The 27,911-nt window shown below is 50.1% G+C and overlaps 1 protein-coding gene across 1 annotated transcript; it reads right to left on the bottom strand.

The window, feature by feature from the left end:
- Positions 1–24,528, bottom strand: STRIP2 (striatin interacting protein 2). The gene is made up of 21 exons (XM_075511107.1): positions 24,340–24,528; positions 22,884–22,953; positions 21,804–21,878; positions 21,566–21,700; positions 21,249–21,369; positions 20,730–20,798; positions 20,510–20,616; positions 20,265–20,392; positions 19,732–19,917; positions 18,279–18,502; positions 16,905–16,970; positions 16,164–16,227; positions 14,992–15,063; positions 14,622–14,696; positions 13,292–13,389; positions 12,630–12,756; positions 10,457–10,557; positions 8,370–8,436; positions 4,798–4,902; positions 4,199–4,403; positions 1–2,027 (listed from the first exon to the last, which is right to left on the bottom strand). The coding sequence occupies exons 1-21, from the start codon at positions 24,490–24,492 to the stop codon at positions 1,777–1,779; spliced, it is 2,499 nt and encodes an 832-aa protein (XP_075367222.1). The 5' UTR covers positions 24,493–24,528; the 3' UTR covers positions 1–1,776.
- Positions 24,529–27,911: the final 3,383 nt, after the last annotated feature.

Raw genomic sequence — 27,911 nt, 5'->3', positions numbered from 1 at the left:
CAGGAAGAAAAAAGCTTCAGTAAATGTGTGCACTTTAAAAGTTGCTCTGGTTTATTTTGAACAAAAAGATATTTAAAAAGGTGAGTGGGTTTACTAATGCTATTTCTTTGAAAAACGCCTTTTACAAACCACATTAAGGAAGCATTCTCAGTTTAATTCCACAGCAATAAGCACAAATCCTGTCATAACAAATACTTCCGGTTTTATCACTTGTGTGCTTGATATATTGATAACAGTATGTCCTAAGTAAGTGCTTGCCTGCACTATACATTTTCACATGCTGCTTTGACAAAAGCCGAACTCCTGGTTTCGTGGCCAGGGGGAGGTTAGATCCATGATTCCCTGTGCTGGACTGATAAAATTTTGTAGAGAAAGATTATAGTTTGCAGGTTCTGCCATAATACTTAAGAAAGTACCATGAAGCCCAGCCTGCCTTTTCAGTGCAGCCCTTGGGCAGGGCCACTGGCCGAGGACAAGAGACTGTCAGCCTGCACAGTACCAAGGGCTGAGATTCATTCAGCAGGTCAGCCCACTGTTCCAACCAGACACAAGGGTTTCCAGCCTGCCTTCAGCTGCCATCCTCATGCAACGCAGCTTTACCCAAGCATTGTGTTTGCATGGACCTTATAGAAAGATTACAGTTCAATATGCTATTCATTCTGAACGCTAAGGACCACAGTGTCTGCTTTTTTCCTCATATAGTGGCAGTAAATTGTTACCCAAAGCACTTTTCCTCCCCACTTTAAGACTTGGCACAAACATTCCTCCAAGTAACCAAAAATCTGTGTAAAAATTAGGTTATTTAATGTGGCGTTTACTGTCTCCTCCAGGGTTAGAAGGGCTAAAGAGCAGTGAAGAAAGCTATCTGGAAAGCTAACGTTGCAGTAATTATCCTTCAAAAACAATCAGGTGGAGAGATATGTGGCAATTAACCTCCTCTACATCGCTAAACACTGCACAGCTTACCGATCATTTTACTCTAATACAAATGGTAAATGGACGGAGTGGTGGAGGAAAGTGGAGCGGTGAAAAGGTAATAGATTATTATCCTTGCTGAACAATGCAAAAATTGTCAGTTGTGGAAGCAAGCCTCTGTAAATCGGGTTGTGTAATCCCAGCAGCAGCAATGCCAGCCCAGGGACAAGAGGTAATGTCGTCTCCTTTGGCCAAGTCAACCTCTCACCTCTGATTGAGACTGTCACAGACAGTGCTACATATTTCTTATTTTCAGCTTCATTAGGGAAGCAGGGCAGCTTGTTCATGGCAGTAGGGTGTTTGAAGCACATTATCAGACAGCCATAACTGAATAAATGAAAACAAATTAGGCACAGCTTGGGGCATTCGGGAGAGATGAAAGCCTTTCGCAGTTGAGCTACTCTTACAACAAACTTACATGCGTAAACCAAGCTAGGAGACAGACCTAGACTCTTGAGCTCTCGTACACTGGTGTCAATCTGCAGTAAAGACCAGATAAGCTCACTCTTGACACTGCCACTAGCATGACACTAGAACCTGGTCTGTGGCCTCTGTGCAGGTCCGTTGATACTGTATGGTCTCCAGGAAGTCACAGGAAAGGAATGACCTCCAAAAAGATGGCAGTGGCATACTCAGGAGTGTCTGGGTAGATACAAAGAGGCTTGGTCTCTTTGGAAAGACTGTAATTTTTTTCCAGCTGTGCTTAAGAACACGCAGGTCCAAAAGAATCTTCCTTTCCTCAGCCTGTAGCACCTTGAGTCCTTATTGAGGTGGGACTGGGGGCAGGTGAAGGTCTTGCTCTCACTGGTAGTGCAGCAGCTCCTCCCAGCGAATGGGCTGGGAAAACACCTCCCGCTCCAGCCAGAGTTCGTAGGAGTAGTGGAAGTCCTCAGGGAGCTCCAGCTGCTGTCCCAGCACGCTCTGCAGGCAGTTGTCCACTGGTGCAAACTCTGAGTCTTGAGGTTTGTCGTACCTCCGGCTGTTGAAGGCTTCGATGTTGGCTCTCAGGGTACATTCTTCAGCCTGGAAATCCCATGGTCTGGCATCGATATCTACATTGAAGAAGAAACAAGACCGGAGTATGGTGGAAAAAAATAACTCTGATAAGGTTTGGGCAAAAGAAAGGATGAAGATTTTTACAGCAACCATGGGCCTGAACTGACCAGAGTATTAGCCAGTCAGTTATCCCTAATTATTATTCATAATCAATTTCTGTTATGTATACATTTTCATTTAAGGTATTTAAATGAAATATGTTAAAATAACTTGTAAATTAAGCAGAGTCAGAAAACTTCCTATAGAATTGCCATTATTTCTGCTCTGTAGTGTGCTTAAAGGTCTCTAATTACCAAGCTCCTGCTTTTTTCAGAAAGGCCCCAGCACTTTTACTGAAAATCTCCACAGATGTCTGAAGCAGAGATCAAGATTTAATGCATATAGCTAAAAACTGGTGAGCTTCTTATGAGCTACTGAAAACAAAGGTTTTTCTTTTTAAATTTGGACAAATTTAACTATGAATTATGTTGAAAATCTAATAATTGGCTGTAATAACCACAAGATTTTAAACATGTAATATTACATAAACATGTAACATGAAAAAAAATAGTATTTTGAAAGTTGGTCTCTATGAGCTCTAAATCTATATGAAGTAGTCATTTCCTCCATAAAGGTCCAGTAAATTCATTGGCAAAGCTCAGCAGCGCTCAAGGGAGGGAAAGGTCTGAGCTGAGTATCAACCCAGATATACAAAGATAAAAATAAACACTCCAGGAAAAACCCATCCAGATCATGTCTCTGAAAGCCAAGTGCTTCCCTAGCAAACTGTCCAGGTCAAGATGTAGTCTCTGCTGAGTAGTGAATTGTGCAATCGAGTGTTGCATTATGTTGCTGATTAACTCTTTCGGGGAAGTGGGGACACACACCAATTTATCCTTTGCATGTGTCTTAAAAAAAATTGCATTATTCTCACTCTTGCCATGTAAATTCAGTTGTTACGGCAAACCCTTGCTCCCGGGCAGGTGACGTAGGTAGCCTTCTTCTCCTGCTGTTTTGGAGCATGTATTACTCAAGCTATTTAAGTCACCCAAGGCAGGCAGTATCCCATAGCTGTATCCTGTTAGTGGCATAAAGAAGCCCTGCTGCCGTATTCAATCCCACAGGGAACAATCAGCATGCTGAGAAAGGCAGCCACAGGATAGAAATCCCCGTAAAAGAAAGGGAGTCTCCAGTCTTCCAGCCTTCCTGCTCTTTGTTTTTTGGGGGAACTCCACTAGCCCTAAAGTGAAATTAAAAATAGCGAGTCTACTTTTTGGTTCTTCTGAATTAGTGTCATAGTGATATCATGACTATCAAAAGCATAACAAGTCTTCAAAAAATAGATTATATCTTTTACAATTGAAGTTGAACACCCTAACATAATTATGATGCCTTTCTCCCTTTTAAAAAAGTTAAGATGTTAGGCTTTTACTTCTTGCCTTGTTTTCTTTTGAAACAGGAATGCTACCCAATTTTTCTACTTAATCCTCATCAAGAAGAAGATACACGCAGAGCAAAAATTTAGGACCGTGTTAATAAGGCAAAAAGGTATTTTAATACTTTCTCTTGTCCTAAGCTTGGGTCAGTTGTTGCAGCAACTGGGTGTTCTTACAAGGGAATAACTGTGGTCTGATGCATCCCATGGATTAATACATGAGGAACATCAGAAACTTCATGACATCCCTCAAAAAATACAGATTTAGACTACACGAGAGCTGTTTAAACAGACCAGCACATCTAGTCTGTGCTTCAGCTTAAGGAGTCAGAGTATCCATACGGCCGGGTTGTAACCGCTGTTGTTTCTCAGGTGTGAGCTGCAGACCTATTGGTCAGCTTTTCACTCCGTGGCCATCCTGAGGACGCAGATTTGGTGTGGATACCAGGACAGCTTAATGGCTCGATGGTGAAAGTGATTTGGGAATGTAAAAGTGCAGGCCTGGGCTAGGTAGAAACTCTTATCTTGGAGACCCGAGCTGACCATGTCCTATCCTGATCTGATTATTCCCACCTTTCCTCATGCAATCAGTTTGTTCCCTCCTGATGGTGCTGAACAGAGCCTTAAAGCTTCTGAAAAAATCCCCAATACTGACCCAAACAAGTTTATGGGATCCTAACAAAACATGTCAAACCCTCTGCGTGCCAATTGCAACTGCGCACGCAGAGAGGATGCTTCCCTGGCACTACTCACCATTGCCGTAAGCCCAGTCATCATTCATGCGGTGCCGCACCTTCTGGTAGATGGCAGACATGGTTTTCATGTTGCTCTTTCTCCACTGGCGCCCCAGGTATTTGGTCTGGATTTTCAACAGTTTGAGGACGTACAGCTGCATCATGGCCTGCTTCACCTTCAGAGCTCGTTTCAGTATTGGGGCCGACTTAAAGACTACCAGCATCTGCCAAGGAATCAACACAAATTAATGCAACGTGTTCAAGAGAGCAACACGAGTACTGTCTGCACAGCTTTGGGCGCCAACACCTGGGCCACGTACGGTGCAAACCCCAAGCAGGTAGAACAGCAGTGTTCAACATAACCAACACTTGCTGCAGGGGGCTTGAGGGTCATAGAAATAAGTATTATTTGCAGAAGAAAAAGTATTTCTGCATGTAAGGCTCAATCTGTGAAAGAAAAACGGGTGGCTTATGAAGCAGCAGAAGCCTCAGCACTGCCAGGAGAAACTCTCAGCAGGAAGGCTGGGCTGAAGCTGCGCAGTGTAGAGCTGGGGACACGCTCGAGGTGCAACACTGGCAGCCCATGGCAGGTCTTAGGGAGATGGGACATCACCTTACCATTGTCCTTGAGTGTTTCCACTTGGTCAGCTTGTTGAGGATCCTCAGCAAGTTAATGCAGGAGAATAAATTTCTCCAGCAGAACTGGTTGTTGTCTCCGGCTTCCTGCAAAGCAGAGAAGGAAAAGTGTAACCCTAACGGCAGCATTCAACAGCACCGCCACAGAGATATCCTTGTACCGGAAGTCTTTATTTTTACTGTCTGCACAAGTCTTATGTCCGATGGAGAGTGAGCAGTGGAGCTACCTCCTTGCCTGGGTTGTCATCATGCTGCTGAGAAACCACCAGATTCTGGAGAAAAACGTTCTGAAAGACTCAGATGTAATTAGCGTTTTAATTTGCATTTAGGTTTAGAATAAGAGCTAAGATAAATCACATTATTCCGTCATGGGAAATATATATTGTGGTAGATTTGTATTCGTTGTTTACAGTCAGAAAGCAAATTACAGGCTAGTGATCACCACTGCTTAGAAAACAGTTTTCGTTAATCATATAAATTAATTCATAAATTACCACATGCTTAGAGGACCTATTACAGACAAATAAAAGGAAATCACATAACAACGCGGAATGACAAACAGCAGCATTTTTATCAGGAGGACAAGACTTCCCTGTAACAAAGATCCCCTCCAGCTTACATGCAACTGATATATTATTTTAAATATTAGCTAAATGGAAGCACCCCCAGCTCCAGCTTGTGTAAATATTGTCCGTGGCACATTTGAGCAGTAATTCCACCACTACAGTAACTTGCTTTATGTTTGAACAGCACTGAGCACAGCAGAAGTGTCCCACAAATAACGTATTCAGGGATGAGAGCAGAAACAAGTGCTGCTTAATTTATAAGTCACTTACAGCAAGCTACAGCCTTAACAACTCATGGCAAAAACTGCAGCCTGGTGCACGATCCAGGTTCTGAGCATCCTTGGGAGGAGTTTGAGGACGACCCCTGGGAGCCCCTTCTGTCAGAGTGTCTAATCCTGCTTTGAAACTAGATTTACCCAAGAAAATCCTGCCAGCATAATACCTTTGCTCTTAAAAGCAAGCACCAAACCTATCATTTCAGTAAGCTGGTAAAATGCTATTGTACGTATAATTTTTAGAGGCCAACAAGAAAGTGCTTCTGACTTATTTTATTTAATTCTGGGACTTGGTAAAAGCCACTCTGAGCAAATGCACTTTTCTGCCAGTAGAGGCTACGTCTGTGCTGGAGGCTCCTGCGCACGCATCGGAGCTTGCATAGCAGAGCGCAGAGGCGGGATGTCACCGAGGTGTCACCGAGGCACTGCCGGATGCTGTGTGCAGCTCTGGGGGTACCAGATCAGCAGCAGTGTCCGTGCAGTTTCATATCGGTGCCCAGTCCTAATCTGCTCCCTCTGCACCAAGTAGTTTTTCCAAAGAGACCCCAGTAGAGTAAGCTAATGCCCATTTCATAGGCAGCTGGATTTATTTTTGTCACCAATCTGATGTTGTCTCTATAGCTTCAAGTAAGTGAGAGTCTTTCCACCAGATTTAGGGAAGGAGGGAACAGACTAAACAGACTTTAATCCCCCTTTTCCCCTGTCTCCTGTTACCCTCCCCATGGCACCATGACACAGTGCAGCAGGGGTCTCTGCAGCCCCCTCCCAAAACACAGGGAGCTGGAGGGGAGTGACAGCCCCACAACAGGAGAGGGGAGATGGGGACCAGCAAGGAATCGAAGAGCCTGTCCCACCACAGGATGGGTGAAGGCCCCGCTACCTCGCCGGGACTGCAGCCACTCCTGATTTACACTGTGTGGGGACAGCAGTTACCCCACTGCCAAAGGGTCCCTCTTCTGAAGGCAGCAGTGCTGAACTCATCCTGGTTTTCCATGGAAATAAACCAAACACACACTCTCCTGCGGTCAACCCACTGAAAACATAATCATCTGTTATATCTGATAAGAAATGTGTTACGGCTGGGATGTTAAAATCAGTGCATTGGAGTATTGAAAAAAAGCTAAAACAACACATAAAATGTTGGCTGAAGAAACATAAATATGTGCAAAAACGTATGCCTCTGAAGTACCAGGGCATGTTTAATTCCTATGAAATCCTTACACTCATGGGTATCCTCCCAAACATGAACACACATGGTAAAATGTGTGGTTTACCATGTTTTACCATATTTTCTAATTAAATTAGTCTCCTGTGAGGCTAACATCCGTGTCTGCTGGAAGAAAGCGATGAGGCACTGTCATTTAATGCAACAGCTCCCAAACTGGGGAGCAGACCCTATGGGGAAAGGGTAACTGGGAATATTTTCCCGTAAAAAAGTTCAGTCTTCTCCTACAGCCATAAAGCGTAACGTGAGTGTAAGGATTAGCAGGAGCCATCGGAGCGCTCAGCGACATGTCACTAGATGTCCCCATCGGGCCAGGATACGGTCGGTGGGAGCCTGGCAGGGCTGGACGGGCACCGAGCCTGGCCAGGACACCCAGCCTTCAGCAAGTAGCCCATGGACCAGCACGAAACGGGACTGATTCCCGTTGATGAGGAGGGAGGCGACGTCCAGGAGCTGTTACCCCGAGCAGGCACCCAAAAGGAGGCAAGAAGCGCTGGTGGAAAGGCACGTGGGACAGCGGCGGAGGACCGAGCCAGCACGCCGGCCATGCGTGATGATCCCACACCCACCTGCACGCGCTCCACAGCGGATATTTTTATATGTAAATTTGATCTGGCATAATCAACTCACAGCAGGAATTTGCATCGCAGCAGCACATCGGAAATGCTGTGGCTACAGAAGCAATAAAACCAGTTTTGCTGTCCCAGCTGACCACAGCTTTGGAGGGATTCGTGAGCAACTTTGGCTCGTAGAAAGTAGGGAAAATCTTTAACTTTATTTTAGTGATTTTAACCTTTATAAAGCTAAGGAAAATGACATAAGCTAAGATTTTAGCAGCCAGGCAACATGAGATCATCTCTGCCCGGTCTGGTTTTGGTCAGGCTCCTTCTTAATGATTCCTGCATCATTTAGGGTCTCCCTTCCCTCTGATCCCCCTCCCTGTTAACCCCAAAGCTTGTCCCTGCCCTGCACCCTGTCTGAGTCCAACCTACTCTGCATTTGAATTATTGCAGTTATGAACCTGCAGCATTAATGTCTCATCTATACTCTGTATATTCACACAGCCCATTGCTCTGGCCAGTCTCCATAATACTTAGGCTCCTCTCCATAGGGAATTTGGTTCATTCCTTAATCTACTGGCATCTTACGAAATGCAAGTGCTCAGAGCAATTTAAACCTGGGAGGCAATGGCCTCTGGGCAAATCCTTTCTAAAAGCAGGCTCTCTTGCTTGGAGAAGCCAAAGGGAAAACTCTAAACCCAACTATTTTTATATGCACACCAGCAGTGCCTCCTTCCCACCTCCCCATAGCTGATAGTGAGTCAGAATAGCGATGGGAGGAATTTTCAAATCTGGAGGGGAAGAAAAAGTCTAATTTTGGAAAGGTTGGAGGTACAGAAAAAGAAGACAGAAAAAAGAAAACAAAATCCTTCCTCACCCTCTCGCATACAGCAATACTAGTTACAAGGACCCTTTCTGTGCTGCTTACCAGGCTTTCTGCAGTGAGCTCGGGCAAATCATAGACTGTACAATGTGGATAATCCAAGACGGAGATGCTGTGGAAGACAGGAAAGAAGGGACTTGTTAAGAACCATGTAAATGTGAAAGCAGCTTTTTAAGATGATCTACATGATTATGCCCAGCAATCTGTAACGTCTTCCTTCCCTGTGCCTGGGGTTTGAATTGCAATGGCAGCGCTGCCTTATGCAGCAAGTAGTTTGGATGGCTAGCAATGCCGTCTCCAGCGAGCCACGTTGGGCACGTGAACCAGCCTGCAGCCAGTGCCGCGTGGATGTGCCTCCCTCCTGCACTTCCGACTGCACAGACTGCATCCAAATGGGCTCCCAGCCTCACCGCTGCCTCGTGCCTCAGCTTAATGGAGCACGTCGATTCCTCTTGGCTCTGAAGCGCATCCTGAGTGCATTAATAAGGACTCGAAGGATTTGGATCCATTAAGACATGACAGATTAGTTATTCATATGCATATTTTAAAAAAGGAAAAAAAAATCAAAACAGATCTTAGGTTAAAATGGAGACATCTGATTACCAGCAAGAAAATTCACAATGAAGGCATCAGGAAAAGTATATATATAAAATGTATGTGTACACACACACACTGATGCTATCCATGCCCTGAGATGTGCACCAATCTAAAACGAAGCGTGCACTATCGCACAGCTTCAGTTCTTGTGTTCCCTCTTGTTTGCTATTTTTTGTTTTCAAATTCAGCTGCTGAGCAACAAGCTGACTTGTAACGATCAATCTAGGATGAGACCCAAGGTCGGGAGATCCCCTAAAACAGGCTTCGTTTAAAGCGCTTGGCCCAGGAAGGGCTTGTCTGACCACAAGGACAGATGCTCCTTGCTGGCTCCTACCCATCATAACCCTCAAACTGGAAGTGCCGTGCAGATACAAGCAAGAGAGCTCAGAGGCAGCCAGCTCAGGACCAGGAGACCCACAGCTCATTTGCCGCAAGTTGTCATTGTACTGGCATCACTTCTGATATTTTGCGTTGCAGCATCACTGGACTCGGGTCCATACATCTGAACATGACAAAATCCCACAGTCCTTTCTGCAGGGCAGTGCCCGACTTTGTTCGCCACTATCTGACAAACCAGTACTCTGGGCTGGGCAGAACAGCGAAACCTCCCTGGATCGGAGCATCCACCTGCAAACCCCACCTCATTTCACAGGAGCGTATCCTGCCTGTGAAACTTCCATCAGAAAGCAGAGGAGGGAGCTAAGTGCTCCTGGGCTACATTTTTTCCTCACCTATGTGCCTTTAAAGCACAGGGCCAAAAGTGGAAATATTTATCGGCAAGAGAATTAATATATTACTGTCTATTTTTCCATGCGTGCCTTCTCACACATACACAACCATACCGTGCAGGAGACAGACCAGCTTACACATGTGGCTCAAGAGCAACAAAAAGAGCATAAAAAAGCAACAAAAAGGATCTTTTCATCGTTCCAACAGCAACATCCCCTGCGGCGCTCCCCTCTGAATGGGGAAATCCTACCCAGTCCTACTGAGTTGTGAAAGAGTTGTGCTCTTTCAGTTCTTAACGCTGACTTGTGGTAGTCCAGCCAGTCCCTGTACAGACTCAAAACAGGGCTAGTGTCTTTCTCAAATCAGAATTAAAAGGCAGTGACAACTATGCAAAACCTGAAGAAGTCAGGAAAGCTGAATTATAGCTCCAAAAAGTGCAAAAGACCTAGAAGACTCTACCCCATCTAACCTTTTTCAAGCTGTAGCCCACAGATGCCCAGTGGCACTGAACTGCTTTCCAGGAGTCCATGTAGATGAAAACAAGCCTACTGTCAGCAAGGGAGACAGGTCTACATGTATTTTAGTAGTCCAGTGAGAGATTGGAAACCTCCCATGCAGTCCTCCTCATCAAGCAGAAGGGATTTGCTCCCCTCCCGCGTATTCCTGTAGTGGAGAGCATACTGCCCCAAAGCCATGCTAGGGACCAGAGGTCACTTGGCCCCACCACATATTCATGTGTTAGGGTTCCTCATGCACAAAGCCTCCCTGCTCCATCGTCTCTCTCTCTTCCCCAGAAGTGGCTGTACCTGTTTTTGGCAGTGATATAAGACATGATGTTTTGGTTGAAGAACTTCAGGATCAGCGGGATGCAGTTGGCAAACACCAAATGTTGGGACACGTACTCAAACTGAGGAAGAGAAGTGAAATGGGTCAATGTTAGCTGGAACAACCAGGAGCATCACCTGGGAATGGAAACCCATTTCCAGCCGAAAGCAAAGCAGTCTTGATGGTTTGCTCTAGACATCTCACAGACCATCTTCCCCTTGCAGAAGTCTGCTGTATAAGGCTTGCATCATATACAGCAACTGCCACCAGCTGGAAAACTCTATTTGCCATAGAGTGGACACACAAACTTTATGGCAGTAGTTTAAGAATAGCTGCACCTAATGACTGCAGTGTAGCTTTTCAAGATAAAAATCTGTGACAGAACAGTATATGGGGAAGAGGGAAGGAGGAGATGTAGCTATTACATGAGAAAATACAATAATTCCTATTGCTGTCACACGCTAACCCCAGTCCCTTTCCAAATTTCGACTGAAAAATGTACCCTTACCTTCATACATGCTTTTAATTTCTCTCCCCCTCTAAACATTAAATGGTCTGGGTATGTATGGCCACATAATGCCGCAAACCTCTACTGTCCTCTAAAGAGACAGACACAAATAGCAGCAATATCCTATCCCATCCCATCCTATACTATCCTACCCATGCCTCTCACTAACCTGCAATCAACATCCCAAATTTGAGAGTGAAGAAACAGTTTGTTCCTACACGTCTCATCTCAGCCTGGTACAAGCTGTCAACACTCGGTACGCCACCGATGACACACCGCCACCGTTATTCGCGAGTGAGTAATCGGCAGTCCCCGCTAGCCAGGATCTGAGATGCTCTCACTGCTTTGCAATGCAGCTGCCAGCAACTAGTACGTTACATAGGATCGGACCGAAGATAATGCTAACTTGCTGAACTGCAATAATTTGATGGCGTTTCTCTCTGGGCATAAGAAACACCAAATCTCGACAGAACCGAGACAAAAAACCCCATGATCTGTGTTGATGTGCAGGCCTGTGCAGTTGCTGCCTCACCGATGCGGCAGTAGAGCCTGGACCAGCCACGCTCTCCGCTAGCCTCCACTGCCTCCGTTGATGCTGGAAGCATCAGCTCAGCCCCTGGAGAGGTTTTTGGGGTTGTCCTCGAGACCAGCTTTGGCACTGAAAGAAATTATGATGGCTTACCCAAAATCAGACACAAAAGCAGAATCAGGGGGAAACCCCACAGCTTTCTCCAGACTTAGCACCAGACTGCAAGGATCCTCCTGCCACGGAGGAAGAAATGAGAGGAGCCGTTTTGGGGGTGAAGCAAGAAAAATTAGTGAAGGGACGTGGGGGGACCCAGAACAAATGTAGGATTGTAAAAATGTGGGGGTTTGTTTCATTTTACCCAATCCAATATATGGATTTATATTTATCCTCAGATAAATATCAGTGGGCTTCATAACACAGATGGATTTGTACCATGCTGAAACCTTTAAAAGAAAAAAAATTAGAAAACACTAATTGTTTGACTTGCAGAATGGGTGGAGAACTGGGCCCGGGCCACAGCTCAAATCAGTCCTCAGCCTTTTTTTAATCAAGGAGACCCCTCATGTGGGTGTAGTTCGATTGGTGCCATGCAGATGAAACAAAACCCAGATTGCATCTAGGACCCAGACCTCCAGGCTCTGTTGAAACTGGAGCCCCAAGAACTTGATCCTGCTGAGGGACAGAGGACCAGATTAGTTGACCTTGTGAGGTCCTACTCAGCACTATTTCTGGTCATTGGAGATGAGACAGAGCAAAAGAGGGTCTTGTCTAACCCCCATCCCCTTCCCCCTTCTGCCAGGGAGGCTCGTGCTCATGATATTTCCTAAATTTTAACCTGATCAGCCACAGCGTGAATTTTTCCAGAAGTCCAAAAACTCCTTCCACGTGAGTGGAAACAATCCTGTCAAAACACAGTCAGATATATTGCAGGCAGGTTATCCCTGCCTGAGTAACCCTATACAAACCCTGGCCTGGGGCTAGGGTTCACCGCTACAGAAAAGCGATCTGCAGCTCCTCGTGGAAACCCTTCCCAGAGAGGTCTTTTAGGAGAGGGTCTATCAGGACACACCAGCTTCAAGACCAGCTTGGCAATGGCTGACCCCTTCTCTATGCTCACCTGGTAGATGTGGTTCAGCTTGAAGTGCTTGAGGAGGAGCAGTAGCAAAGCCGAGATACTCTTCACAATAATCTCTTTGTGTCTGTTCACGTCAATCCCCAGTTTCATGCTCTGAAGAACGGTGATGCTGGGTTGGAGGGAAAGAAGGCAACAGCACAGTGGGTATGGGAGCAAGAAGGACTAAGCAACTGTTGAGTTCTTCTTCATCTGGACAGGCTCTACAGAAACGGAGACCTTCACTTCCCTCTGGGACTCCCATTTCCATCACCTCCTGTCTGGTGACACCAAGTACATTAAAAAAGGGAAAAAAAAGCTGATTGCTCTCTGCAGCAATCCCGGGGGAGCAGTATGAAGGACACCTATCATATGCTCACCTATCTTTATGATCTGTGTCAATTAGTATGATTTTATGATTTGTCGCTTAGCTAGCGGAGCACAGCGGCTGCCAACTGCACTCAAATTGTTACACTGATGCAAAACTGGCATTCACATCCTTGGCTTTCACCCTTCTGCCCTGGCAGCAACAGTAGCTTGCACCTATCTAAAGAGACATCCCCAAATCTGGAGTCCCCAAACCTATCAGCAAACCACAACTCTCCTGCTCAGTCCAAGACTTTGGGGCAAAGCTGGGATGGCTGGTGGCCACCTCCTCAAGGACTTACGGCATCTCTTCAGGCAACACGTCTGCCAGGATGTTGATGGAGTCGGTCTTGGCTTTAGAGGTGGGCGCTGCAGCAAGGAGGATCTTCAGCAAAGCTATCTGCAGGGGAGGACAGGCGTGGAGGGATGCTCCCAGGAAGGGGCATTCCTTCCTTCTTCACTTGCTGAAACTGGACAACTTCAAGCCAACTCTATGGGGTTTCACCAGCCCAAGCTCCACTCACCGTGAGCAACTGACTATGCCAAAGCTCAACTTCTCCGCCTGGACAGACAGGCCAAGTGTGGGGAGCATGGCAGCTCTGTTTTAGCCTTAACTTAAGGCATCATGAGCACCTGACTCTAGTAGTATGGATAAAATAATGCAAGGGACACCTGGAGCTTAATGCGTTTAAATCGGTGTTTCTCTCCCTTCGGACAGAGTGCACGTGACCCAATTAGCATCTTAGAATCACAGAATGGTTTGAGTTGGAAGCGATCTTAAAGATCATCTAGTTCCAAGCCCCCTGTCATGGGCAGGGACACCGTCCACTAGATCAGGTTGCTCAAAGCCTCATCCAGCCTGGCAATGTAGCTGAATTTCAGGACACGCATTGTATTCCTCTGGGAATCTCTTAGAGCCATGGGAAGGCTGCAAGGGATGTCCCTGTAAGGAAGGTCATAACCTACAGACTCCACAGTTTGAATAGCTGTCGAGAGCACAGCCAGGTTGGCAGAGACCTGAAGGCATTACCACCTTGTTTGCTGAGCCACGTAAAGCACGATGATGGTTTAGTTTGGTTCCTGGCCCAGAGAGCCATCACGCTCAGAGATCAGCATGATATCATCATGGAAAGTTAATCTCGGCAAGAAGGACAAAGGCTCAAGGGACCAGTGAAGTCCGTAGGTTGCTCCTTGAAGTCAGAAGTGAACATGCCTGCATCAGCGTGCAACAACTTGTTGGTAAATACTACAGCTCACGCAGGACAAGAGGTGACACGGGGCCATCCATGACTGGTTCCCCTCAGTGTCCAGAGGGCAGAAACCAGTTTTGAGCTCCCACCAATGTGGAGGACTTTGTTCCTTGTTCCCAATCCTCCGCACACATCTATTGCCCAACCACTGACCTGTCTCCAACCATTTGACTGTGTCCCTGGGTATCTACACCCCTTGATCCTCTGAATCCCTCCTCTTGGACTGTACTTTCCACCCAACTCTGCTCTGGATTCCCACCAAAATCTCACCATTCAAGTCCTGAACATGCCCCAGCAGCCCCGTGCTGAGCTCTGCAGCTCACAGATTGGCACCATTCCCCACTCAAAACCTCTTCTTCACTTTGAAGAAACATGGGCTTACCATATACTGGGGGAGATTGTACAACATTGCTCGATACAAGATCTCACAAGGGGTTTCTTGGACTTCCTCTTCCCCCTAGCACAGAGAAATATTAGAAACAAGGGAAAATTAAGTATTTCCAGTCCACGCACTTGAGACATGTCAGTCACCTCCATAAAACTCAGCTTGAGGACTTAATGATGGACATAGCTGCATGCTGACTGCAGGAAGCTCCAGGCCTTTCTCCACTGCTACATTTGATCAAGATATGGACTTCTAGAAAAAAAGAGCATCCAAGGTGTGTCCGAAGGATCACAGAGAACATATGGATTTCTATGACACCTTGGAAATCTTCCATACATCCATCTAGTGATAGGGAGCTGCAGCTTACCAGAGACATGGGGCACTTCTCCAGCTCCTCCTCGTTCTTGATCTGGACGTCTGAGATGGAAACGTACTTGTGCTGGCAAAATACACAGACAAAGGCAGAGCAGTATCACAACTGAAGGATGAAACACATGCAGCGATGACAACATTTGCTGATTTCAGTAATATCTGAGTTAGGTGTATAGGTCACAGCAGATACATGGAGAACTCATCTTTGTGTGGGACATCCCTCTGTCCCTGAGGCCCCTCACATATCATGCCTTTGATTACTTCCACCTACTCCCTCTAGGATCTCTCTGTAAGTAAATGGAGAGGGACAATCGCCTCCAAAAGGCAATCCAGACCTTAGCTAGGGTCAGTTGACCTATGGAGGTGTCTTACTCTACATGGGGCACTGCAGGAGCCAAGGCTGGCCATGCTTCCCCCTGGGAATAGCACAGGTCTGGGCATGTATGGCTAAACCCAACTCTGGAAGTCTGTCACCTTCAAAGCACAACGTGGCAAATGTTCACCAGGATGCAGCAATGTTACACCTCGGATATAGGGAACGTCCAAGTGCTGGACAGTCTCCTCGGAATTGCAGTGAGGACTCAGTTTTTCATTTTTTTGCCCCAATTCCTGCAAGAAGCTCCAGAAGCTTTTCCTGTGACAACTAACAAGAGGGGACCTTCTTACTCCCTCCAGTAACTGTGTTTCAGCCAGAGGTTAGACATGAGGATCTCATGCTGCATGTGGTGGATATCCAGCCCCTCTCAAGCTGTTCAGACTTTGACTGGATTCATCAGATTGACTTTCCAAGGCAGAGAGAGCGAGAGCTCAGACTGAACGCATTGCTGTACATCAGCTGAAGAAGAGCGGAAGACTAAATTCACATGAAACATTTACTGTGAACTGAGAGTATACATCTGAGGAACTTGAAACTCGTTATAAGTGCTGTATCACAAAGTTTATGTGTATGAGACTTGATGCCCTGCAATCCCCCTGTGGCCCTGGTGATCTTGGCCAATGATTTCCCCACTTCCATGAGATCCCCACGGGTCTGGTCCCACTTCAGAGCATCTGCTGAGTGCCAGGGCGCAAAAAAAGCAAGGGATGAGATTAGACAAGCTGACTGCAGCTCAGCAAGGCTTTCTGGGCTGCTTCATCCAAGTGCCGCACATGGAACCACCATCTTACCTGCTTCAGTGTCTTCACGCTTTCATGGATGGGCCGTGGTAGCCCTATCAGGGTTTCAGTGTCTCTGTGGGGCATGAAAGAAGGTAAGTATGAGGCTGGGAAGAAGATTTGGGTTTAACACTTCCATGTCAGACAAGGTAAAAGAGAGAGCATGTAGTCTACTGAATCTACTGAACGCATCCCAGATGGGTCAGGAACTGGGAGAGGTGTTGGTGTGAGCTGCCCACCCTCCCACCTCCTCCCCAGCAAAGCCTGCACAAGAGAGGGCTGACGTCGGGGTGAAGAACTGGGGTGAAATCAGGCCTCTGCGTGGAGCCAGCTTGAGCCCAGCACTGCACCTAAAAACGAATATACCGTGCTGGGCCTGTGCCAGGATGACTCTGCACCCACAGCTTGATTTATTCACAAACTGGGTAATTTACTGTGGATACCAGTTGTCCCAACTCCCTCCTGCATCAAACCAGTCTCTCACTTGGGCCAGGGGTCACTTATTCTGGGCTACATCTGATTTTTAATAGAAAGAGGTCCTTGGAGATCAGCATCTCCAAGAACATGTTTTTATAACGCCGAGTGCACTGCTGCAGCCCCAGTGAAATCCAGCGCTGCGCTGCATCGTCCCAAGCATGCCTTAGGTTGGTTGAGTTAAGAAAACCTAAGCTCTGTGGACACTTCCCACCAATTAAATTGCACTGATGGGAGCTATGAGACAGACTTTGTTGGACCTACACACATAACACTCACTGTCCCAGTGTGAATCCAATGAATTTGTTCCTGCTTGCTTCCAGGAAATGCTCGATGTCTTTCTGTCTGATGGAGCAGCAGAGAAACAAAAACAAGGAGAAGGTTGGAAAATAGACATATACCAGATCCCAGCCTACATTGCTCAGAAAGGACAGCAGCGTGGGACCAGCAAGAACCTTTGAGCTTTCTAGGATTGATTTCAAGAGGTCTTAATAGCAGTGGGCTAGAGCCACCATTGCTCTCATTGGTTGGGAGCAACGTGAACCAAAACCATTTGTATTTGCTGTGCAACTCCATGGGAGCGTGGAAATAAATGGAGAGGAGTTCTCTACGACCAGCACCTTTTTATCCACCTTCTGTGCTCCTAGCACATGCATCTTCAAGTAGCATCTGCTCACTTTGAGTGAACAAATGTTGTCTCCACAGTCTGGCAGAGCATGTGCTGCTCCAAGAGAGCAAGCTGACATCTTGTCCACCTTGGGCATCTTTCATGAGAACTGGTCAGGGTCTCAGCACTACAAGTAGAACATGAACCGTGAGCCAAGGTTCTCACAGGCAGAAAGAAACCCAGCTGGATTTCCAGGCACCAGCCAAGAAAAACAACGGTCATTTGATTTCGAAGCTGAGAGCTTTAAGTTACGTGGAGTACCATGGCACCACGTGTGTGGAGACCCACGTGGGAAACCAGTTCTTGCCGTGTCCTGTGAGGAGTGCTCTGGATAGACGCACAACCCTGTCACTGCTCCCACATCAAAAAGATGTATCTGCTCCTGTGTTTTAAAGATACTGGATTAAACCCAGGCTTTGAATCAACAGCAAAAAACCTCACATGGATTAGAGGGAAAGGGGCAGAGGTTTTCACCTTCTTTTCCTAACACTCCCCCATATCATGTGTAGCAGAACTGGTCTTAGGAAGGGAAGGCACCAACTTCTTTATCCTCAGATATTTTTCTCCAATTTTTACCTTAGAGCAAGGCCACTCAAGGCTTCATCTGGCAACACAAGAGTCCCACTCAACTAGCAAGAGACAATGTCATTAACCAGTTCCCAAGATGATTAGTCTATAACCTTGCCCTACCGAGATCCATTGGTGCCACTTGGGAAAGCTGACCCTGCTCCCACAGTGCTCCAGCACAAGCCTCCTTCCCAGTACAACCTGGGTTGTCTAAAATGGGATTTCTACTTATTGGCCAAGCTTGGCCACACTTGGTTTGTAAAACCTGGAGAAGAGCTCAGCTAAACCCAGTCCAGAAAGGACCAAGCGAGACAACTTGCCAGAGGCCAACAAACTTGCCACAGACTGATGTTCAGCCTGCGATGAACTCCAGGACAGGTAGGACTGGGGAGGATGCCAATGACACCAGATGGTTTTACCTGACTTTGGGGGCCCAGGGGAGCCCTTTGGGGAATGACACCCTTTCGATAGGCGGGCGCTGAGCAGGCATCGCAGGGATAATCGCATCCCGCTCCATCAGGTCCAGTTCCCCCTCGATCCCACTGTCCACGTCATCGTTCTCCTCTTCATCGACTCCTGCTTCATCATTCTTGAAGGGGTCTCTCTCGTTGTAGATATCCAAACTGTCCTGCTTAACCAGAGGCTGCAGCAGAAGGGGAAGAAGAAATTCAAGTCACTCCACAGATTTTATTTCCCTCCCAGCTGCTGGCACCAGACCTCTCCATCCTAGAAGGATCAAACTCCCACATGTTCCTCAGGTGAGGATTTCCCTCCTAGCTGTTGCCACCAAAGCCTGGACAAGGAGTAACCTCCTCTGTACCTCTAGCCTTGCTGCTCTAGGAGGTGTGACCTCATTTTCCATCTTAACTTTTGAAGCCACCATCCAACATCTCTCCCCTAGCAAAAGAGGCATTTTCATCCTCGAACCATAACACAGCAACTCCAAGAGTGGAGCTAAAAAAAGACACGCTTGCTGTGAGCAGTTTGCTCCTTGGTGCTTATCAGCCCTTTGCCATAGGGTCAGGATGTCCTCTTGCTTCCTCCGGATCAAATGCATTGTGGGGCTGATCTGCCGCAACTGAAATTGGTGGATGAAAAGCTGGACATGAACCGGCAATGTGCACTCGCAGCCCAGAAAGCCAACCGTATCCTGGGCTGCATCAAAAGAATTGTGACCAGCAGGTCGAGGGAGGTGATTCTGCCCCTCTACTCCGCTCTGGTGAGACCCCACCTGCAGTACTGCCTCCAGCTTTGGAGCCCTCAGCACAGGAAAGACATGGACCTGTTGGAGTGGGTCCAGAGGCCACAAAAATGGTCAGAGGGCTGGAACACCTCTGCTATGAGGACAGGCTGAGACAGTTGGGGTTGTTCAGCCTGGAGAAGAGAAGGCTCCAGGAAGACCTTACTGTGGCCTTTCAAGGGCTTATAAGAAAGATGGGGAGGGACTTTTTTAGTAGGGCCTGTAGCAATAGGACATGGGGTAATGGTTTTAAACTAAAAGAGGGGAGATTCAGACTAGATATAAGGAAGATTTTTTTTACAATCAGGGTGGTAAAACAGTGGAGCAGGTTGCCCAGAGAGGTGGTAGATGCCCCATCCCTGGAAACATTCCAGGTCAGGTTGGACGGGGCTCTGAGCAACCTGATCTAGGTGAAGATGTCCCTGCTCATGGCAGGGGGGTTGGACTAGGTGACCTTTAAGGTCCCTTCCAACCCAAACCATTCTATGATTCTGTGAAACTGGAAAACACAGGAGCACTTGGGGGGGGAAGGGAAACATGCTCCCGAGCATAGGCTGGCTCCTTGAATGGATGATGGTCCCCATTGGAAAAGCATCCTGGGCCGTGCACCAGGAGGATGTGCCTGCTCTTACCCTCCGGCTGCGGTGACCACGCTTCTGCTGCTGCTGCTCCATGAGCTCGATGGAGTAGGTGGGAGGCGAAGCGGCACGCATGCTGCGCATCACCTGGATGCTGTCCTCCGGCAAGGGTGGCAGCCCCAGCTCCTCCCGCTTCCTCACCTTCATCGCCTGCAGGGCTTCAAATCCACCCAGCGTGAACTAGGGACCAACAAGAGAAGTGAGAAAGTGGGGAGCAGACATCCCACCTGGACTGCATGGCTCTTCTGGGCTTCTAGGGGAGCAGCAGTTTGAGGCCATCAAACTGGAGAGTTGAGGATGAAGGCACCACATGACTGGTTTGTTCTCCAGACTTCTCCCCCACCCCACGTCCTCTGCATGGCTCAGTCCACCCTCATCCCAGAAGAAACTGTTTGCCTTGTGTCAGCTTTTTATGCTGTCCTAAATAACCTCGTTATGGTTGGATTGAGTAGTGGGGAACATCCAGGCTGCATCAGCACTATTCCCAAAATGACTGATTTCTGGAAAAAGGAAGGGTTTGCACCCACCAGAAGCACCTTCCAGAGCAGGAGCAGGACCTTCTTCATGGGGAAGTGTGGAGCGTGGCCACTGCAGAACTTGGTCACCATCGTGAATAGCAGAAGAGCAAATGGCTCTTCAGTGTGCACGGGGAAACCTGGTGGAGAGAGGGACCAGGAGCAGATTCAGAGCAGATCCCCTATCCCTGACATCTCCCCGCCAGTCCAGCATGGCGAAGGGACCTCGTTAGGGCACAATGAACTTTGTGGCTCACTCAGCTCCATCCTGAAGGTCTCCCGGCAGGTCTTCCACTCGGGGGGGTCCGCCTCCTGCTCCACTCGGATGTTCTCCACCATCAGGTACATGACACTGAGCAGCACCCTACCAGGACGGCACGGCTGGCAGGTGATGCTGCCGGCCAGAGGCCACTTTGGCCCCAGCGGCTGTCCCACAGCCTCCACCCAACGTGCTAGTGGGGGGCTGAGAGGGGCTACCTGAGCTCTGTGCTGTCAGCCAGCGAGATGGCCGGCTTCCTCAGGGCGCTGCTGCAGGCCTGGCTGTTGCTGCAGGGAAGGGGATGAGCTCAGCACCAGCCACTGGGCACGGGCTGCTCCTCACCCCAACCCCCAGCCTATGCCTGCAGCGGTGGAAACACCACAGTGGGGGACGTGCCGTGGCTGCGGCACCTCCCTGGTCCTCAGTGAGGAGGAAGAGGAAGGAGAAAGAAGAGGGCGAGAAGGATGGGGAGAAAGGAGATGAAGAAGAGGAGGGTGAGGAGGATGGGGAGAAAGAAAATGAAAAGGAGGAGGGTGAGGAGGATGGGGAGAAAGAATATGAAAAGGAGGAGGGTGAAGGAGGATGGGGAGAAAGAAGATGAAGAAGAGGAGGATGGAAGAAGAGGGCAAGGAGGATGGGGAGAAAGAAGAAGAGGAGGGTGAGGAGGATGAGGAGAAAGAATAAGATGAAGAAGACAAGGAGGGTGAGGAGGGTGAGGTCAGTGCAGGCCCTCTCACTCAATCTCCATGTTGAGGAGCTCCAGGAAGGCGGTGAAGGTTCCCAGCCGGTACAGGAGGAAGCTGTTGTGCCGAGACCAGTGCAGGACATCGCCTTCGTTATCGCAGTCTCCGAAGACGCCTGGAGAGGCCCAAAGGGAGGCACTGGTTAGGAGGGAGCTGACTTTGGACCCCTGGAGCACACGGGACCATCCTGGGAAGGAGCTTCACTGCACTGACGTGGCACAACCCCAAGAGAAGGCTTCTCTCAAGCCCCGAGGCCAAAGCCAGGCAGTGGATACATGGCCGCATCCAGACACAGGGGATCTGGTCCTTACCCTGTGCCAGGTAGAGGATGGCCCGTGCTACTTTGAGCCGCTTGTCCCTGTTGACCACCTCCAGCCCATCCAGCAGGCGCATGACATAGGCCTTCTGCTGAGCCCCATCCAGCTCCAGCCACCTCCTCCCCTGCACTGGAAAGGGGACACGACAACCAGCCAGGCGCCTCCCTGGGGGTCCCGCTCTCGCCCAGGGGGGCTGCCCCGAGCCCTGGGGTGCTGAGCCCAGAGCTGGTACCTTGAGCGTGAAAATCCTCCTCGAAGCATCTCCTGTTGGTGCTGAGCTCGGGCTCCTCGGTGTAGCTGTACAGCTCTGATGGAGAAAGGGGTCAGCAGGGACCTGGAGGAGTTTCACCCTCCTCCTCATTGCCAAATTCCTTGTGGGACTCTGAAGCATCCCTGCGCACCCGAGGAGACACAGGGCAGAGACCTAAACTTATCCCCGAGCTCTTCTGCAGCTCCAAGGGGCATCTTGGAGCCACCCAATGCTACCAAATTCATCATTTTCATCCCCGTGTCCGGGCTGGGCTGTTCCCATGCTCCTGCCCACAGCAGTGGTGCTCGAGCTGCCTTTGCAATTTCATAGGGGTTTTTTGTGGGGGAATTTTCTGTCCCAGTTAAGCCGGTTTGCAAAGGGAGGGACCATAGGCGCACCCGGGCAAGACCTGCACTGATTTGATGCCCAGTGGCTCGGATATTTTGGGACCTGCAGATAGGGGCTGGACTTAGAGGGACACGAGTTGTGGCTATTCCTGTGTAATTCCTATAGGTCCTACGATGCTGAGTAGCACCATGGGGGACTGAAACGGTTCTGCCAGGGAGGAGGAAGGATCCCTCGAAGAAAAAAATATGCTTTAGCCAGGCCAGCTCGTGCAGCTGAGACACACAGCTAAAAATAGCCTCTTTGCTGGTCGAGATACGCTCGGGACCCTGAGGGTTACGGGGCAGAAGCAGCCAGAGTCAGAAGATACGAGCCGAGGACTCGATCCATCATGACACCCGCGATAAAGGGTGACACTTCCCAGCCTGGGCTGTGCCACTGGGCATGCCGCCCGTCCTCCCACCCCTGCACGCCTGTCATCGTGTCCCAGATAATTCGGAGTGCAGGGTAATCCCCGTGCCCCCACGCGTCCCTTTTGCTCATCCCCGGGGAGCGAGTGGCTCTCTATTAATAAATCCCTCTTGCTCTATTACCGCAAGGATGATACCACTGGATATCCATCCCCCATCCCGCTCGCCCGACTCCCTGAGGGATTTTTTTTTTTCCTCCCTGGCAGGCACCTATTAATAGCAACGCAGCACCCAAACGCCGCTTCACCTGCTAACTCAGCGCCGTGGCCGTCAGCATCCCCGTACTCGAACTCCAGGTTGGGGCAATCCACCGAGCCCTGTGGAGAGCAGGTTGGAGTTAGGACCCAAAGCGCCGGTGAATATTTGATGCATTTCAGAGCCCCACATATGCTTAAAAACAAAGTCTGGGGCTGGTTTGAAGCAAAGGTGCCTGGGAGGATGCAAACCCCTCCGTGCTCTGTCCTTAGCATCCCAGATCCGACAGCTTTCGGGGCCGGGCTTTGCCCTTTTGAAGCCCGTAGGGTTGTGGATCTCTTCCCCTCCTCCCCTGTGGATGAGGAACTGGAGCATGAAACTTCGCCGGAGGATTACGGCAGCGCAGGGAGCGGGCGGCCGCAGCCAAACGACCCAACGCCGGCATCGCCGCTGTGCCCCGGGGAGGGAACACATGAATGGATAATCAACTAAATTAACATAATTTCTCATTCTGAGTCCCAGCATCTCTTCTCGGCAGCCGGGCTGGAACCGATGTGCATCGTCACGATTAATATTGATGGCCCCGGAGGATGCGCGGCTCCGGGCTGAGCCCGACTTGCTCTGAAATGCTGGTTTCTCGCCCAATTTTTGCAGCCAAGCCAGTGGGGCAGTTCGGGGAGCTAAAGCCGACGAGGAATTCGGCGAGGCGCGTGCAGCGCTAATCCGCTTTGCGAGGCCGAGCCAGAGGAGAAAAGCAAACCCCAAATTCACGGGCAGGGCTTGGGGGCCATGACTCAGGCACTGTTCCCCCAGGGAGGAGGGACCCTTTTTGGGTCAGCCACCCCCAGGGAGCCCCTCAACCTGCAGCTCCTTGCCAGGGAAGCGAGGTCTTCCCGTCCTCTGCTCATTGGGGTCCCTTGGTGGCTTTACGGTGGCAGGGAACATCAGCCCTGGGCCAGATCCTGGTGACCTGAGCCCAGCCCCGTTTTCCCAGCCTGGCACCCACGAAGCCGGACGGGGCACAGCAGCGGCAGCGACGCGGCTTGGGGAGGGTTTAGTGGTTATGGAATTTGGGCAAGAGGGGTGAAGGGTGGCAGAGGGGACTGCGGCCCCCAGACCCTGGTGAGTGGGGGGGTAAGTGGGTGCTTGGAGGGTGTGGGGGAGCCCAGGGCCCAGCTGGGACCCCAAAAGCCAGCTGTCAGCTCTGGGAGTGGGGCGGAGGGGTGCCAGTGCCGGGGGCAGCCTCTCTGGGGACCTCCACCCCCGCAGGAGGTCCGGAGTGGGCACCCCTCACCCCCGCAGGACCCCACAAACCCCCAGACCGGGGAGGCACCCCGGGGGGACACCCCCCCACAAGCCCGGATCGGGCACCCTCCAACCGCGGCCGCGCAGGACCCCCCAACCCCCGGGGCAGGGACCCCCCCACCCCATCTGGGGTGGCCCCCCCCCCCCGAGCAGCGGCCAGAAGGAGCCCGGGGAGGGGGTGGCACTGCCCCCCGCGCCCTTACCTCGGACTCTTTCCGCTGGCTCCTGAAGAGCTCCCGGCTCTTGGGCTGGGGTTGAGGCTGCGGCGGGGGCTGGGGCTGGGGCTGGGCCGGCCGAGCCCTGCCCGGGGCCGGGGCCGGGGCCGGGGCCGGGGCCGCGCCGCCCGCCGCCTCCATGCGCTGCGCCCCTCTGCAGCGCCGCCGAGCACGTGGGGGCCGGGCCCCGCGCCCCGCCCCGGCCCCGCCCCCGCCGCCTCCATTGGTCCGTCGCTCCCCGGGGGCGGGGACGGAGGACACACCCCCGTCCTGCCATTGGGTGGGGGGCGGGGCCAGGAGAGACTTACGGTAGGGAGGGGCGTCCCTGGGGCCTGGGGGTACCCGGAGGTGATGGGGCGCGGGGGGGGGAGGGGGGGCTTCGGGTAACCTGGGGGGTGCCGGAGGGCTTGGGGTACCCTCGGGATGGTGGGTGCTGGGAGCACGGGGGGGTCATGGAGGTGACAGGTTTGGGGGGGCATGGGGTGCCCCAGGGGCGATGAGGTGCCCCTGGGGGTGCTGGGTGCAAGAAATGCTGCGGGGGGGGGTTATGGGGTGTCCCTAGGGCTGCTGGCAACAGGAGTGTCCCTGGGGGTGCTGTGGAGGATACGGGGTGTCCCTAGGGGCGACGGGTTGGGGGAGCAGGAGGGGACCTGGTGGCTGTAGGAGGTGCCCATGGGGCTGATGGGGGTCCGGGGGGGTGGCCATGCAGGTAACGGGGTGCTGGGGCCTGCTGGCACCTGGGGGGCTGCAGCCGCCCCACTGCAGGCAGGGGCCAAGGGTCCCCATCCCCGCGGCAGCCCCCCCAGCATCACCCGCTGAGTCGGGTTGTCCAAACCCCGGTACCACAATTTGGGTTAAAAGTAGCTCCTGGGGGCCTGAAAACCAGTGGTGGGAGCGATCAGGACTTCCCCTCCCCGCTCCTCTCCTCCCTCCCTCTCCACCCAGTATGGGGGGACGGTAGCTTTTGGGGGTGACCACGCAGGCGCCTGGCTGGGGAGGTGCTGGACGCCCTGTCTTGGTGCTGCTCCTGTCCCACATCCTTCCCCAGCCGCTGCAAAAACAAAGTCTTTAGGCTGGTATTTAGTATTTCCCTCCGCCACCCCGGCAGCGTTCCCAATTCTGCAGCGGGGAGGTGACAGATCGGGAGCAGAAGAGATAACGGGATTTTTCCGGCACCGCTCAGCCCGCTTTCCCCAAGGACAAAAGCCAAAACAGCCGCCCGGAGCCCAAAGAGCCCTGGCCGCCCCAAGGACGCGCGGCCACTGGAGCAGCTTTCCCAGCCGGGTTTTATACGGCAGCGGTGGAAGCTCGGGGCTACAGCACAGCACCGGGTTTGGGGACAACCTCCCCATCCCCACTCCAGGGCATCACCATCCCTCACCCCCTCCTTGTACCCCCCCAGCCCCAAAAATTCCCCATCTGCTCCTGCCAGACCTGAAAGGCGCTCCAGAGAAGCTGAGTTTTCCAATGTTTTATTTGTGTTTTGAGATTACAGAGTCTTTATTGCTGATCTAATACAATCACTCAGACATTAATATTTAAAACATCCTTTTGAAAATATTACGTTTGCAAAGTTTTCGTTTCCTCACTGCAGGCTGATGACAGGTTTTTGTCTTATTATTTCTAAAGTTCAGAACAGAATTAATTTCCTTATACAATTTTGCTGGTGTTACCTAAATCTCCTTTTTCCTAATTCTTTAAAAATGTGTTACATTAAAAATAAAAAAAAAAAACCAACCCATTACACGTTTAATTTAGAGATGATCACAGAATATGATTCCAGATTGATTAGGAAAAAGCCAAGCAAGCAAAAAAGCTTACAGAAGAAGCAGAACGACATGGAGAAGAGCTTTAAAAATCGAGGTGGGAAAAGCCAGTTGGGATTTTATTATTAATTTTTTCTTTTTCTCCTATCTACCTGGAAGGTAAAATGGGCTTAAAAATCGGCACGAAGGAATTCACGGATGAGGACAGCACCACCGTATGCTGCACAAGCGACGGACACAGGAGAGGTAAGCAACTGCGTGAGCTGTACCGAAGGGTCATGCGGATGGAGAAGGATTTTCCCGGGGCAGAAGCGGCTGCAGTTGGGACACCTAATTTCCAAAAGCTGCTTTGCTCAACATGACCCCACAACCGCGTTTCACCTCGACCGAGAGCAGGATTTCACGCTGCGCATCTGCAGAGAACAACAGAAACTCTGGGGTTCATTGGCTGATGCAGACCAAGGTACTCCAGCGCCGGGAAAGACCCGAACATGACATTTCAAATGGTTCAGGGGACTCTTCCCAAAAACCTCAGGATCTGGATAAAATTCATGAGTGAGTAGAGATTATTTTGAGTTTGTGGTTAGTGATCAGTGTATGATAAAGTCTTCTCAAAGGCCTAAGGTCTTCTCAGAGTCTTCTCCAAGGCCTAACATCTCCTCAAAGTCTTCTCAAAGCCCTAACGTCTCCTCAAAGTCTTCTCAAATCCCTAAGGTCTCCTCAAAGGCCTAATGTCTCCTCAAAGGTCTAACATCTCTCCTCAAGGTCTTCTCAAGGTCTTCTTAAGGTCTTACTTCTAGGCTTTGAGAAATTTTGAAGAGAAACTTGGAATAAGCAAGCATATGAGAACGTTTGCTCCGAAGACGAGCAGCTTGTGGTCAAGCTGACTTCAGACCTTGGCATCAAGAGCTGCGAGAAGTACTTGGCCACTGAGATCGTAATTCCACAGTTTTTCCTTTCTTGTACGTGAACGAGCTGCCACAAAAGAGTTTTTTCATGACAGCAAAGAAGTCTGCAAGGACAAAACAAGAATCTGTAGCTGATGAGGAACTCAGGTACCAAAGCAGCAACCACAGGATAAAGGCTTTTGAGCTCACGGGGTCAGGCAATTTTATTTTGGAAGGACCATGTTCTCCATGTGAACCATAAAAGCAACTCTGATGAGACATGGAGACTTCAAAAATCACCTTGGTCAGCATGCTGTGCTGTCCGCAGTGTTCAGGTGGGACATCCTGGGCTAAAACAAGTAACTATGGCAAATTCGTTCTCCATTGGCTCTGATGCATCAAGATTTGAGGTGATTGAAGGGTTTTAGTGATGCTAAACTCTTCCCTGCACACAAAATCGGGGTGGGGATTACGCCGGCGTACATCTCTCACACTCAAAGGGGATTTCCAGATTTCATCATACAAATATTACTAGAAAATAAAACTCCAAAGATTTCCAACGAGGACTGAAATTCAGTTGGAGAAAGACCTTGCGTGGACACGGGTCCTCCCAGCCGGGATGGCCGACGAGCTCCGCTTGGGTTTGGAAGAGCTCCCCGACACATGAGCAGCATTTGTCGGCGAGGTTGCAAGGTTCTTCCACCAGCTCGGGCACGCAAGGCTGCCCCATAGCCCCACTGGGAATATGACTTTGGTTGAACCGCAGGAGGTTGGCACTCGTAACGTAAGCAGCAGGAAAATACTGCGGGGCTGCGAAGAAGGGAGTAGTGGTGGGTCCTACCCCACCGCCACCACGTCCGTTAGGGTCTGCCTCCGAGCGGGCACCGCTCTGTCCTCCCAGCTCCTA

This window comes from Mycteria americana, chromosome 1 (genome assembly GCF_035582795.1).
Source record: "Mycteria americana isolate JAX WOST 10 ecotype Jacksonville Zoo and Gardens chromosome 1, USCA_MyAme_1.0, whole genome shotgun sequence".
Classification (NCBI taxonomy): Eukaryota; Metazoa; Chordata; class Aves; order Ciconiiformes; family Ciconiidae; genus Mycteria; species Mycteria americana.
This window is presented reverse-complemented; position numbering and strand designations above follow the sequence as displayed.

Bases quoted from the DNA above. Each gene is read 5' to 3' on its own strand.
- STRIP2 (XM_075511107.1), bottom strand. From the start codon at position 24,492: ATGGAGGCGGCGGGCGGCGCGGCCCCGGCCCCGGCCCCGGCCCCGGCC. The intron at 18,503-19,731 runs GTAAGAGCAGGC...CTTCTGCTGCAG, and splicing joins GTGGTCACCGCAGCCGGAGG to CCTCTGGTTAAGCAGGACAG. The intron at 2,028-4,198 runs GTGAGTAGTGCC...TCTTCAATGTAG, and splicing joins TGACTGGGCTTACGGCAATG to ATATCGATGCCAGACCATGG.